Source organism: Chlorocebus sabaeus, chromosome 16 (genome assembly GCF_047675955.1).
Source record: "Chlorocebus sabaeus isolate Y175 chromosome 16, mChlSab1.0.hap1, whole genome shotgun sequence".
Classification (NCBI taxonomy): domain Eukaryota; kingdom Metazoa; phylum Chordata; class Mammalia; order Primates; family Cercopithecidae; genus Chlorocebus; species Chlorocebus sabaeus.
The window spans coordinates 3,783,774-3,797,260 of NC_132919.1; the positions used below are offsets into that span (position 1 = coordinate 3,783,774).

The following is a 13,487-nucleotide window of genomic DNA, read 5'->3' on the forward strand; positions in this document are numbered from 1 at the left end:
CCAGGCTCACCCGGGGTGGTACTGGAGGTTCAAGCTGGAAGCAGGGGCCTCCCTGGCCAGCCCTTGCGCCCCCATCTTCCGAGCCGCCCCACCCTTAAGGCTGATAAGGCGTCTTCTTCCTGGTGAGCCATGAGCTGGAAGTGCTCCGGGCAGGGAGCCAGGCCTGGGGCTGGGCATCCCAGCAGCCTGTCTGAATGCGGGTCACCCACAGAGGGCTGCCGTGGCCCCTTCCGGCACCCAGGTCAGTCTCTGCTTGTCGAGCAGATCAGCCTCACCCCTCGCGGAGTTTCTGCTAATCCAGTGGTGTCACGGGCTTCTCTAAAGAAAATCCAGAGATGGTGGGAGCCAGAGCTGTGGTGGCCACGGCTCTCCTTGGCCTGATCCTGACCCCAGACAGTTTCTTTCCCGGCTGCCCCTGTGGCCATTGGAATGGGAGGCACCAGGACACAGTCGCTTGTGCTGGGGAGCGGGGTGGATGCTGAGACTGTGTGGGCCATTCTGGGTCCCTTTTCAGCCACTCTTCTCCCTGACATGCACACCACATTCTGGAGAGTGGCGGGGGTAGGAGGGAGAGGGGGGAGGAAGGGAGGGGGGGAGGGAGGGAGGGAGACACAGAGGGAGGGAGGGAGGGAGACACAGAGCGAGGGAAGGAGGGAGAAGGAGGGGAAGGGAAGGGAGGGAAGGGAGGGAAAGGAAGAGAGGGAGGGAGGGAGTGAAGGGAAGAGAGGGAGGGAGGGAGTGAAGGGAAGAGAGGGAGGAAGGAAGAGAGGGAGGGAGAAGGAAGGGAAGAGAGGGAGGGAAGGGAGGAGAGGGAGGGAGGGAAGGAAGGAAGGAAGAGAGGGAGGAAGGAAGAGAGGGAGGGAGAAGGAAGGGAAGAGAGGGAGGGAAGGGAGGAGAGGGAGGGAGGGAAGGAAGGAAGGAAGGTAGGAAGGGAGGGAGGGAGGGAGGGAGGAAGGGAGTGAGGGAAGGAGGGAGGGAGAGAGGGAGAGAAAGAGGGAGAAGGAAGGGAAGGGAAGAGAGGCAGGGAGGAAGGAAGGGAGGAAGGAGGGAGTGAAGGGAAGAGAGGGAGGGAGGAAGGAAGGGAGGGAGGGAGAAGGAAGGGAAGGGAAGGGAGCGAAGGGAAGAGAGGGAGGGAGGGAAGGGAGGGAGGGAAGGGAAGAGAGGGAGGGAAGGAAGGGAAGAGAGGGAGGGAGGGAAGGGAGGGAGGAAGGAAGGAAGGAAGGGAGGGAAGGAGCAAAGGAAAGAAGGAAGGGAGGAAAGAAGGAAGGGAGGTAGGGAAGGAGGAGAAAGGAAGGGATGGGAAGGAAGGGAAGGATGAAGGGAAGGAGGGAGGGAAGGAAGGAAGAAAGGAAGGAAGGAAGGAGGGAGGGAGGAAGAAAGGAAGGAGGGAGGGAAGGAGGGAGGAAAGAAGGAGGGAAGGAAGGAAAAAAGGAGGGAGGGAGGAAGGGAGGAAGGAAGAGGGAGGGAGGGAGGGGAGAGGGAGAGAGGAAGGGAGGGAAGGAAGGAAGGGAGGGAAGTTCTTCAATCTACGTCTGTTCCTCTCACACCACCACCATGTCTTCCTCCTCCTCCTCCGCCTCCGCCTTCTCCAAGGAGCCACACTTGCTGACAGAGAGACTGACGGCTGGGCCGACAGACTTGCTCTGACAGACGGACGGGCCGACAGACTTGCTCGGACAGACGGATGGGCCGACAGACTTACTTGGACAGACTGATGGACTGACAGACTTGCTTGGAGCACACACACGTGCTTCCGTGACAGCCTGGGCCCTGGCCCTGGCCCTGAGAAAGCAGACTGGCCTGGAGCACCGTCTCATTTGGGGATCTTATCATATCCAAAGTGCACCCCAGGGACCTACATTTATTTTCCTGCTGCTGATAACTCCACAGGAGCAAGACAGCCAGCTGCCAGGGTCAACGTCTCTTTCCCTGGCTCTAAAATGCATCTTTCTGATCCAAGGCCTGTGATTTCTCACCCTCGGGCCCTGCCCCAGCGACCTCAGGGACAGACACCTGCCTTTGTTCTGGGCGTTTGGGGCTGAGGTGGGCAGGGCAGAGGCCAGAGCTCCACACTCTGGGGTCCGGCAGGGTTTTCCTCACAACAGCCCCGTGAGGCAGGTCCTAGAGCCCGCATTTGACAGATCAGGAGACTGAGGCTGCGGGGGTTGAGTCCCTGGCCCATGGTCACACAGTAAGTAGTTCCCTTGTCTGCTGGTGGCTGGGAAGGAGGCTCCCCAAAGTCTGAGGGCTTGGCCCCGGGCCCACTCCAAGCCTCCAGCACTTGAGAGCCGCCAGTCCTGCCTTATAAGCCCAAAGACCGGGTGGCCGGCTCGGGTATTGGGCCGGGCCTTGTAGGGAGACAGCCGTGCTGCCAAGCACTCGGCCCCAGGACAGCCTCCCCGACCTGGCTAAATTTAGCGGCTCTGTGCAGTGTGGAGGCTGGAGGCTGGCTGGAGCCCTCAAGGGAGCAGACACGGGTTCCAACAGGTCTCCTTAGTCACTCAGGGGCCTGAGGATGCCAGGACCATACCCCAGTCCAACCCTGACACCATCTGGGCCAGAGATTCCTCTGATGCCACACAGCCCCCTAGACCCTGACTGGAGAAGGGCCCTGGGCCAGCCTGGCAGAGGCTGTCAAGGGGAGGTTGGGGGAGGACCGACAGCTATGGGGAGGCCTGGGGAGTACAGCGCGGGCCCCCAGGTTTGGTATCTCCCATTGCCTGGACCTGGGCTGCTTCTCAGGCCTCTTCTATCCCCCAACTCTGGGTGTGACCTGGCTGAAGCCCCCCCCTCCCGTGTGTTTAAAGTGTCCTACCCTCCTGGTCCTCTGCCATCCCTCTGGGCCATTTCCCTTCATCCTTGGCCTCTCTCGGCCCTGGATTAAGAGAACTCCTGGGAGGCCAGGGCTGGTGGCTCATGTCTGTAATCTTGGCACTTTGGGAGGCTGAGGCAGGAGGATTGCTTGAGTTCAGGAGTTCGAGACCAGCCTGGGCAACATAGTGAAATCCCATCTCTATAAAATATACAGAAAAAAAATTAGCCGGGCATGGTGGCGCATGCGTATAGCCCCCAGCTGCTTGGGAGGCCGAGGCGAGCAGACCACCTGAGGTCAGGAGTTCAAGACTGGCCTGGCCAACATGGTGAAACCCCATCTCTACTACAAAGAAAAAAATTAGCTAGGAGTATTGGCAGGAGCCTGTAATCCCAGCTACTCGGGAGGCTGAGGCAGGAGAATTGCTTGAACCTGGGACAGGGAGATTGCAGTGAGCTGAGATTGAGCCACTGCACTCCAGCCTGGGGGATAAAGTAAAACTCAGTCTCAAGAAACAAAACAAAACAAAACAAAACAGAAAAAAAATTAGCTGGGCATGGTGGTGTATGTCCATAGTCCCCGCTACTTGAGAGGCTGAGGTGGGAGGATCTCCTGAGCCTGGGAGGTGGAGGCTGCAGCAAGCCGTGATCATGCTACTGTACTCCAGCTGGGTGACACAGCGAGAGCCTGTCTCAAAATAAATAAATTAAATAAAAATAAAAAGGACTCCTGTGGGCTGGGCTGGCATGTGGCCAGCATGGTGGCCGCATCTACCTCCTCTCTGGCACTTATCTCTTTTTTTTCCTTTTCTTTTCTTTTTTTTCTTTTGAGATGGAGTCTCACTCTGTCACCCAGGCTGGAGTGTGGTGGCACGATCTCGGCTCACTGCAACCTCCGCCTCCTGGGTTCAAGTGATTCTCCTGCCTCAGCCTCCCGAGTCGCTGGGATTACAGACAACCATCACCACACCCGGCTAATTTTTGTATTTTTAGTAGAGACTGGGTTTCACCACGTTGGCCAGGCTGGTCTCGAACTCCTGACCTCGCGATCTGCCCGCCTCAGCCTCCCAAAGTGCTGGGATTACAGGCGTGAGCCACAATGCCCAGCCTTTTTTTTTTCTTCTTCTTCAAATCCAACTGTCTTGGGGTGTAATTCACATGCAATAAAATGCCCCCATGTTAGGCACACGGTTTGGTGAGTTTTGACAAATGCACCAGCCCCCTCCAAATCCATCAGCCTAGAACGCCCCCCGCCTCCCGTTTGTGATCCATCTTTCCCCAACACCCCCAGGCCCAGGCAGTCACTGACCCGCTTTGTCACTGCAGATTTGTGCAGCCTCGTCCAGAGCGTTAGGCAGGTGGAATTGGGCAGGAGGAGCTCCTTTGTGTCTGGCCGCCTTTGCTCAGCCCAGCGGCTTAGGCTTCACGTGGCGGCTGTGCGCATCGATGGTTGGTTCCTCTCGGTTGCCTGGACATACTGAAGCTTGCTTATCCTTCATCAGTTCAGGGACATCTGGGGCCTATGCTGGGTAAAGCCACTGTGGACACTCGGGGGCCTTTGTGCGCATGTCCAGCTTCCCTTCTCCTCCCTGCTCTGATTTTGTGCCTCCATTTCTCCTAACGCAGCCCCACCGGGGCCCCTCCCACCGCTGTGAGGACTGGAGCGTGGGGTCTGGGGAGCACAGAGTCCTGGTCTCTGGAGGGGCAGGGTCCCCAGGAGGATTTTGGTAGTTGCCAGTTAGAAGCGTGCCAGGGCTTGCCCCGGAATTCCCTCCTGGGTGAGCAGCTGTGAGGTAAGGAGACCTCTGTTTACCTTGGCCGCCCCATCCTGGCCTGTGGGCTCCATGCTGTGGGCTGGACAGAGCTGGACTCAGGCCAGCCTGGGTGGGGGTGGAGGCAGCGTGGCTGGGAAGCCTGGAGCCGACCGCCTCGTCCGCAGGACCCCCAGCCCATCTGAGCCTCACACCCTGCCTGGCCACCATGATGCAAGCTAGATGCTCAGATCACCAGAGGGCCTTGGGGACGGCATGACCTGCCCATTCTGGGCCTCGGGCTCCTCATCCGTAAATGGAGCCCTAGCCCTTGCCTGGCCCTGAGCACTTCTCCCCAGGTCCTGAGGGTTCTGAAACCGCTACACCCACATGCCAGCCATGTGCCAACCCACTTCTACTGTGGCTGCTAACTCTGTTTTTCCTTTTTAAGTCAAACTGTACTGCAGTGTAATTCACAAACAATAAAATGCACCCATTTTAAGCACATGGTTTGGTGAATTTTAATGTTTTTTTTTTTCTTTCTTTCTTTGTTTCTTTTTCTTTTTTTTTTTTTTTTTAAGACAGAGTCTTGCTCTGTGTCGCCCAGGCTGTGGCACGATCTCGGCTCACTCCAGCCTCCACCTCCTGGGCTCAAGTGATTCTCCTGCCTCAGCCTCCCGAGTAGCTGGGACTACAGGTGCCTGCCACCACGCCCGGCTAATTTTTGTATTTCTAGTAGAGGCGGAGTTTTGCCATGTTGGCCAGGCTGGTCTTGAACTCCTGACCTCAAGTCATTCACCTGCCTCGGCCTCCCAAAGTGCTGGGATTACAGGCGTGAGCCACCGCGCCTGGCCATAATGTTGAATGTTCTGCTGTCTTTGTCATTCTTGTCATTTTGGGTCAAAGGGCTCCAGGGTTTCATTTTTGGGATGGGTCCTGCAAATTATATAGACAATCCTGCCTCTGGTCCTGTGGGCAGGGCCTGAGTCTCCTTCCCAGGACAGCTGAGTGGGAGGATTAGATACCAAGCCTTCATGATGGGTTTTGGCCATGGCGACTCCCTTCCCAGAGCCCCGGCTTCCAGGAAGGCAGGGCCACCTGGGTGAGTCGGCTCACCCCAGGCAGCCTGGCAGAGGTCCCTGGGTATTGTGAGCTGAGGGAAGCCTTGGGGAAGTGGCAGGTGTGAGGTGCATTTGAGCTGGTCTTGGAAGGGGCGGTGGGGATGGGATCCCGGGATTTGAGGAGGAGACGGAGATCGAGCAGGAGAGCTGCAGCACCCACAGAAGAGCTGGGACTGAGGCTCCTCTGTGGGATGCAAGGGGCCTCTGAGATTCAGGCTCCAGGCCCAGCCCTGCCCAGGCCCAATCATGAAACTCTCCCAGCCTGTTTCCCCGGGGGGTGACATGCAGATCATAAAACGCATAAAAGGGGCCAGGCGAGGTGGCTCACGCCTGTCACCCCGGCACCTTGGGAGGCCGAGGTGGGCGGATCACCTGAGGTCAGGAGTTTGAGACCAGCCTGGCCAACATGGCGAAACCCCGTCTCTACTAAAAATACAAAAATGATCTGGCTGTGGTGGCGCGTGCCTTTCCAGCTACTCTGGAAGCTGAGGCAGCTGAGAGCTCCACTGAGGTGGAAGTTGCAGTGAACTGAGATTGCACCACTGCACTCCAGCCTGGGCGACAGCGCGAGACTTCGTCTCAAATAGATACATAAATAAACAAAACAAAATAAAATGCATAAAAGGCCTTTCAACTCGTGCACAAATTGTCAACACCGTCCCTGTGAGGAGCAAGCATCCCGAAGCTGGGAGGCTGTGCAGGTGCTGCACCTGCCGCTCGAGTGTGGCTCTCCAGAGCCTTGTCTTGGAGGCCAAGAGAACAATCCTGGTGATGTGTGAACCCCCGAACTTTGCTCAGCGTTTCCTGGACTGGGTGTGGGCAGGTGGTAGGGCCCCAGGCAGACGCCCCATAGGTGGAGATGGTAGGACCACTCCCCGGGAAAACAGACGCTGAGGATCCTCTGTTCCCCCAGAAACACAACCTTTATTTCTCTACCAAACAGCATGTCAGCAGGTGGGTACAGGGCCCTGCTCCTGCTAAGACCTCCCCACCTCCCCCCAAGAAAGAAGCAGAGAATCTCTGCAGGCACCAGACTCCCCACCTCCCCCACTGTTTCTCTCACTGGCCCTGCAGAACCTGTGAGAGGGAGGAGGGGGGAGGTATGGGGCAGGAGGCTACAAAACATGGAGCCCATTGGTCTGCAAGGTAGGCTGAGGGGCTTTGGACGTGGGGGACTAGGAAGGGATGTGAGTCTTGATTTACATATAGAATCATCAGTCCGCACACTCTCTAGGAGGGGCCGAGACACAGGGACAGCCCTTGGCGCAGGTTTCCGCTATCCCTCGCTAGTTGTTGCCAAAGTAGCAAAAGCTGAGTTAAGAGAACAATTCTGTCCATCAAAGGCCATCTTCCTCTCATCTGACATGACTCGTTCCTCCAGCAGGGAGGGAGGGAGAGCAGGTGCCCTTGGGGAATCAGCCATCCTTAGTGACATCCTTTCGGCTCCTGGGTGTCGTGCGGAGGGGGCGAGGAGTGTGGCCAAGAGTCCAGGAGAGCCCACCAGGCTCAGAGGCCCCCAGCTGTGTAGACAGTGCGGCAGCCGCACCCTGGGTTGGTAGAAGGGCGCCACGGGCAGGAACCTGAGGATGTCAGGGGTCTCAGGTACCAGGGACGCAGGTGGTGAGTTGGACCTCTGCATAGCAGACGGGGCGGCAGTGTGACCCTGAACGTCTCCTGCTCTCAGGATGGGGAACCCTGAGTCCAGGAGGCGAGTGGGGCTGAGACAGGTCAACTAGACTTTCCCAGCTTGTCTCCCGGGAAAAGCCATCCTCGCTCTGCCCCTCCTCCTGGCTCCTTGTGTCCGTCTCTCTGACCCTTCACCCCCCGGGCCCTGCACATATAAACAGAAGCAGCCTCAAGCTCTCAGAAGCCGACTTTGTGGAAGCAGAGCGGAGTGGAGGGGGCTGCCCGCTCTCGCTGTACACAGCTGGGCCCAGATGGCCCCTTCTGATCCCCCAGGGCTGACCCAGTCCCAGACCAGGCACGAAGGGAGGGGTCAGAGCCGGTAAGACGGATCCCCAGGAGTCCTCCGTCCGTGCAGAGGCACCAGTCACCAAGTGAAGGTCCAGCTTCCAAGCAAGGGGGAGCAAGCTCCAGGCAGACTCGTGATTTGGGGGTGGGGGGACCCCGGATCTCTGGGTGTGCTGCCAGCTCTGGCTACTTGGCTGCCCCCTCCCAGCCTGCAGCTCCTGGGCCAGAGCTGCAGAGCGGGGAACTTCCCAGGAGAGTCCAAGAGAGGAATTACAGAGCTCCCAGGCCAGACGGAAGTGGGGACAGAGACCCCAGGACGGGGCCTGGGGACGGCGGTTCTGGCCTCGGGCCTGTCATCTCTCTGGCGGGAACTGGTGGGAAGTGGGTGAGTGTGGTGGCAGGGGTGGGGGCGGAGGCGAACGCATGGACACCATCAGTCTGAGGCACACACCGGAGACTCCACTCCGTTCCCTGCGCTCACTTCTGGCTCTTTTTTTCTGGAAGAAAAACCCGAGAGCGTGTTAAGATGTATGCACAAGGGCACACATCCAGGCAGGTTCCTTCCAGCCCCTTCCCAGCCCCTTCCATCCTCCACTTCTCCCAGGACAGCCCCAGGCTCCCATGGCCTCCCTTACTCCAGACCTCCGTCTACCCCAGCCCCACCAGACCCCCACGCTGCAGCCAGGAGCCTGCTCTGCAGGACACATCCCCGCAACGTCCCCCACACCTCCTTCTCTCCGCTGTTCATAAACGCCCCCAAACCCTCCAGTACATACTCTCCGGGTTTTCATTTTGGGGAGTCACTACCCACCATCATAAGGTTCAGACACCAGGCTCATCCTTGCTTCTCTCGCCCATCACACACACCCAGGACCGATTTCGCCCAAATTGCGAGAGCTCATCTCTCCCGCTGCCTTCCCCCACTGGGACTCAAGGCCTGCAGCTCTGCCCCCAGCCCCAGTCTTACCTTCCCATCATCCTTCTGCCCCTAGCATCAAGCAAAAGCCCAAATCCAGTCCCAACACCCCATTTCATCGTTCCTCACTGTCCTCAGAGTAAACTCTAAGCCCGCCTGTAACCTCCCAGATCTGTCCCCCCCAGCCACCACAGCCCAGCCCCAAGGCCTCCCCTGACAGCTGCTCAGGCACACCTGGGCAGAGCCAGGAGGTAGGGCAAGAGGACCGCCCCCAGCCCCCAGGGCTGACCCAGGAGCCAAACTTCTCCCTAGGACACATCCCTCGTAAATGACATAAATCATGGGGAAGCCACAAGCATCAGGCTTCAGAAAAACTTCCCTAAAAGGCCACCCGGCTGGCTTGGGAGCACAAAGGGTCCTGCTCTCACCCCCGCCCCGTCTGGCTTTAGGAGGCCCCAGGGACTGCAGCGGCGCTGGGCAGGGCTGTCTGGGCTTCCAGCGAGCACATTCCTTGGGGTGCCTCCACCCCACCCCTCAGATGGAGCTGCAGGTACCCAGCCTGTGTCTGTCCTCCAGCAGCCAGGCACCACCTGTCCAAGCCAAACTTCACAGGGGCCACAGCCAACATCTCAAGGAGGTGGAGGTGGTGGTGCTGCAGGGGCCAGCTCCCCGGGGCCAGCTCCCCAGGGCCAGAGCTCTGCCTGCTCCCCAGGTCTGTTCAATGCCGCTTGCCCACCTCCTGGCGTTAGTCTCACCCCCTCTTTTTTGGGGAGGGTGGGGGAGGGAGTCTCACTCTGTCCCCCCGGCTGGAGTGCCGTGGCTCAATCTCAGCTCACTGCAACCTCTGCCTCCCGAGTTCAAGCGATTCTATGACCTCAGCCTCATGAGTAGCTGGGACTACAGGCACCTGCCACCACATCCAGCTAATTTTTGTATTTTTAGTAGAGATGGAGTTTCACCATGTTGGCCAGGCTGGTCTTGAACTCCTGACTCAGGTGATCCTCCCACCTCAGCCTCCCAAAGTGCTGGGATGACAGGCGTGAGCCACTGTGTCCGGCCCATTAGTCTCACCCCCTCTTGCCTGTCCTCCATGGTTGACACAGTCCCGCGTTGTCCTTACACTCCTCCCATGCTTCCCCACTGCCCTGAGGACAGTGTCCAGGGTCTCTATCTTGGCACTCAAGGCCCTTCGCCCCTCCCCCGGGCCTCACCCCCTCTGCCCTCCACTCTGAACATCAGCATCTGTGCTCACCCAGCCCTGTTCCACCAGGTTCAATCCTGTTCTTTCCAACCACTGTGTTAACCTCAAAGCCTCGAGAAACTCCCCCTCACTCCCCGCAGGCTTGCCTTGCTGAGCGCCCACCTGCACCCTCAACGCAGTCCCTACATGTGTCTGACCACTCTCCGGACAGGCCAGCTCCCTTGCTCAGCCCCTAGGGAATGACAGACGTGTGATCTATTTATAATCCCTCCACCCCCTCCGCTGGGGCACATTCCTGCCAGAGGTGGCCCCCAATGATCCAGCTGCCCCAATGCAGGCCTCAGTCACTGCCCAGCCCAACCTAGGCCCCCGCACCGCAGTCCAGCCACACGGCCACTGCCTCTGCGTAAATCCCAGGAACGGGAGCGCACCCCGGCTTCCTCCCTCTCTGAGCGGCTCTGACAGCGAGATGATGCTGTGGCCCTGGCCCTGGGAGGTTCAGAATCCACCGGGCAGAGGCAGGTGGATGGACCCCATGTCCCAGCCATTTCTCTCCAGCCTGACACCTGCCATCCTGTCCTCTCCACTCCGGGGTTAAGGCAGACCCAGAGCTGTGAGCTCAGAAACAACCCTCCCCTTGACCCACCCACAAGGTGACACCAAAGAGGCCAACCCGGTGTGGTCTGGGGTCCAAGAGGCGGTCATCGGCTGCCTACTCCAGGCCTGCGAGACTGTCCTGAGAACGCCTGGATAAAGACAGGCCGGGTGCAGAGGGGTCAGAGGCCGAGGCCCAGAAGAGCACACAGTGCCCTGGCCATGTAGGGAGTGGCAGGTGAAGACAGTGAGGCAGTGCGGCCCGAGAGGTGCTTCCATTGCTGGCCCAGGACCCCTGCAGTGCAAGACCCTGCAGACGCCTTGGGTCCCAGTCACCAGAGTCCCTTCATGCCCTCCGCTTGGAGATCCAAGAACGCCTCCCCCGCGTGCAGACACAGAGGCTCTGCGCACCGCACCCACCGCGTCTGCTGCAGCCCAGGAGCAGGGGGGGTGGGGAGGCAGGCCGGAGGCGGGTGGGCAGCAGAGTGGGTGGGAGGGGGCCTCCCACTCACCGTCCACGTGGTTCCGGGACAGGTACTTGAAGGCCTCATCCAGCAGGATGACAGGCAGAGATATCTGGAGCACCACCACCCACTGGCGCCCGCTCAGTGGGGTCACCTGGAAAATGAGCTGGCGGGGAGGGGAAGGGAGGTTTGGTGAAAGGAAGGACTGGCTGTCCCGTGCCCCAGCTGTCCGCCAGCCTTATCCACCTGGGCTCTGATGGACTCTCATCCACCTGGGCTCTGACGGACTCTCATCCACCTGGGCTCTGATGGACTCTCATCCCCCTGGGCTCTGACGGACTCTTATCCCTCTGGGCTCTGACGGACTCTTATCCCCCTGGGCTCTGACAGACTCTTATCCCCCTGGGCTCTGACGGACTCTTATCCCCCTGGGCTGTGACGGACTCTTATCCCCCTGGGCTCTGATGGACTCTTATCCCTCTGGGCTCTGACGGACTCTTCATGAGCACTCCTAAGAACCTCCTGGATGTACCCCCCGATCTTTGTCCACTCAGCTTCCTCTGCCTCAAGGGCCCTCCCCTGCCCTTGCCCACTGGGCCAACTCCCATCCATACTGTTAGGAGATGGGAGGATTCTGCCCTGAGAAAGCTCGTCCTTCCTTCCACCCCAGCCTGGGCACAGTCCCTTCAGCAAGGGGTGTCCCCCTCTTCCATCCCCAAGTCTGGGAGCTCCTGAAGGTAGGGCCACATCTGGAGGTGGTGGCTGGCCAGACCCCTCACCTCCCTCTCCTCCAGGTGGTTTCCATTGCAGGGGGGCCAGAGGGGCCCAGCCCAGGGCCTGTGATGTCCGGGGACCAGGGCAGTGGGACAGACGGGGTGACTCACAGGCAGGGGCGGCACGAGCAGGATGAGGAAGTGCAGGGCCATGGACATGGCCACAGCCGCCAGCAGCCAGGGGTTCATCCAGGGTGGCATCCGAAGCAGCGACTGGTTCTCCGAGACGCTGCCAAGGCACAGGGTGCTCCCCTTAGGCCGGGGTGCAGGGAGGCCCTGCCATGGGCACCCACCCCTGTGGGAGGAGCCTCACCACTTCTCCAGCAGTGCATTGCTGTTGCCCGCTCAGCCCGCCAGGGCCTGTCCCGGGCTAGGACCCCTTTCTCTGTCCCTCAGACCTAATCTTGGCTTATTTCTTCAGACCCCAGTTTCAGCCCTCTTTGTCCCCTAGACCCCAATCCGGTCCCCACAGACTCTCAGAGTCCCCTCTGGGCCTCTCTGACCCTTAGACCCTAATCGTGGTCCCCAAATCTTTGGATCCCAATCTTGGATCCCCCTGACCCCCAGACCCTAATCCTGGACCCTACTTGGCCCCAGACCTCAGTTCTGGACCCCTCTAACTACCAGACCTTAGTCCTGGACTCACCTGACCCCTGGAACCCAATCCTGGACCCTTGACACTCTGATCCCAACCATGAACTCCCCAAACATCAGACTCCAACCTGAACCCCTGGACCCCAGACCCCAATCCTGGACCTCTCTGACCCCTAGACCTCAGTTTAGGACACTCTTGACCTCTGGACCCCAATCCTGGACCCCCTTGAACCTCTGATCCCAATCCTGAACCCCCCAAACATCAGACCCCAATCCTGGACTCTCTTGACCGGTACACCCCAATCTTGAACCCCTGACCCTCAGACACTGATAATGGAACCCCCAACCCTCACAACTGGCACCAGTCCAAGGCCCCAGCTCCAGGCCCTGCGCCCAGCCCACCTGTTGAGGGCATTGCACATTTCAATGGTCACGAGCACAGACAAGGCCATGGTGGTGGGGAAGCGCGACTCGAACACCTCACAGTCGACGCCGGCAAAGAGCGGGTTGTCTTCAGAGCACTTCAGGAAGTTCCTCTGGGGGCACCGTGGCAGGTCAGAGAGAGCAGCAGGTCGGGCGAGGGGGCGGGTGGGAGGAGGGAAGCCTCGCCCTGCCCTTGGCCCACGCCTGGGCACAACTGGCACACAAAATGCCATCATGGGGTGGGCTGGGGATCCCGGGAGGGGCGCAGGGTCGGGGCAGCGGTGGCGAGATGCACCGTGCCAGGGAGAAGCAAGGGTACAGAGTGGGAAAAGCAGAATGTTCTGGAGCAGGAGTGCAGTGGCTCAGGAGGAGAACAGCTGGTATTAGCCTGGGGAGGCTAGCGGGACCCTGGAGACCACGGAATAGGGAAATGCATGGCTAATTTTTGTATTTGTAGTAGAGATGGGGTTTCATCATATTGGGCAGGCTGGTCTCGATCTCCTGACCTCAAGTGATCCACCTGCCTCGGCCTCCCGAAGTGCTGGGATTACAGGCGTGAGTCACTGTGCCTGGCCTTGTTTTGTTTTTGAGACAAGGTCTCACGCCCATTGCCCAGGCTGGAGTGCAGTGGCGCGATCTCAGCTCACTATAGCCTTGACTTCCTGGGCTCAGGTGGTTGTCCCACCACAGCCTCCCAAGTAACTGAGATGCCAGGCCTGAGCCGTCGCTGTTGGCTAAGTTTTGTATTTTTTGTAGAGACGGGGTTTCGCCATGTTGCCCAGGCTGTTCTCAAATTCCTGGGCTCAAATGATCCACCCACCTTGGCCTCCCGGAGTGCTGGGATTACAGGCGTGAGCGGCCACACGTT

General features: G+C 59.3%; 1 protein-coding gene across 3 annotated transcripts in view; it reads right to left on the reverse strand.

The window, feature by feature from the left end:
• Positions 1-6,587: 6,587 nt before the first annotated feature.
• Positions 6,588-13,487, reverse strand: part of ATP2A3 (ATPase sarcoplasmic/endoplasmic reticulum Ca2+ transporting 3) — a 38,555-nt gene continuing 31,655 nt past the window's right edge. Inside the window, exons 18-22 of one of the 3 annotated variants that reach the window (XM_008009900.3) lie at positions 12,599-12,732; positions 11,714-11,831; positions 10,878-10,995; positions 10,445-10,517; positions 6,588-8,151 (exon numbers count right to left, since the gene is read on the reverse strand). In XM_008009900.3, the coding sequence (XP_008008091.2) occupies positions 8,088-8,151; positions 10,445-10,517; positions 10,878-10,995; positions 11,714-11,831; positions 12,599-12,732 (507 nt within the window). In that variant the 3' untranslated portion in view covers positions 6,588-8,087. Of the gene's footprint in view, positions 8,152-10,417; positions 10,518-10,877; positions 10,996-11,713; positions 11,832-12,598; positions 12,733-13,487 lie in introns of all 3 variants that reach the window. The other 2 variants (XM_008009899.3, XM_008009903.3) reach the window with 2 other exon arrangements.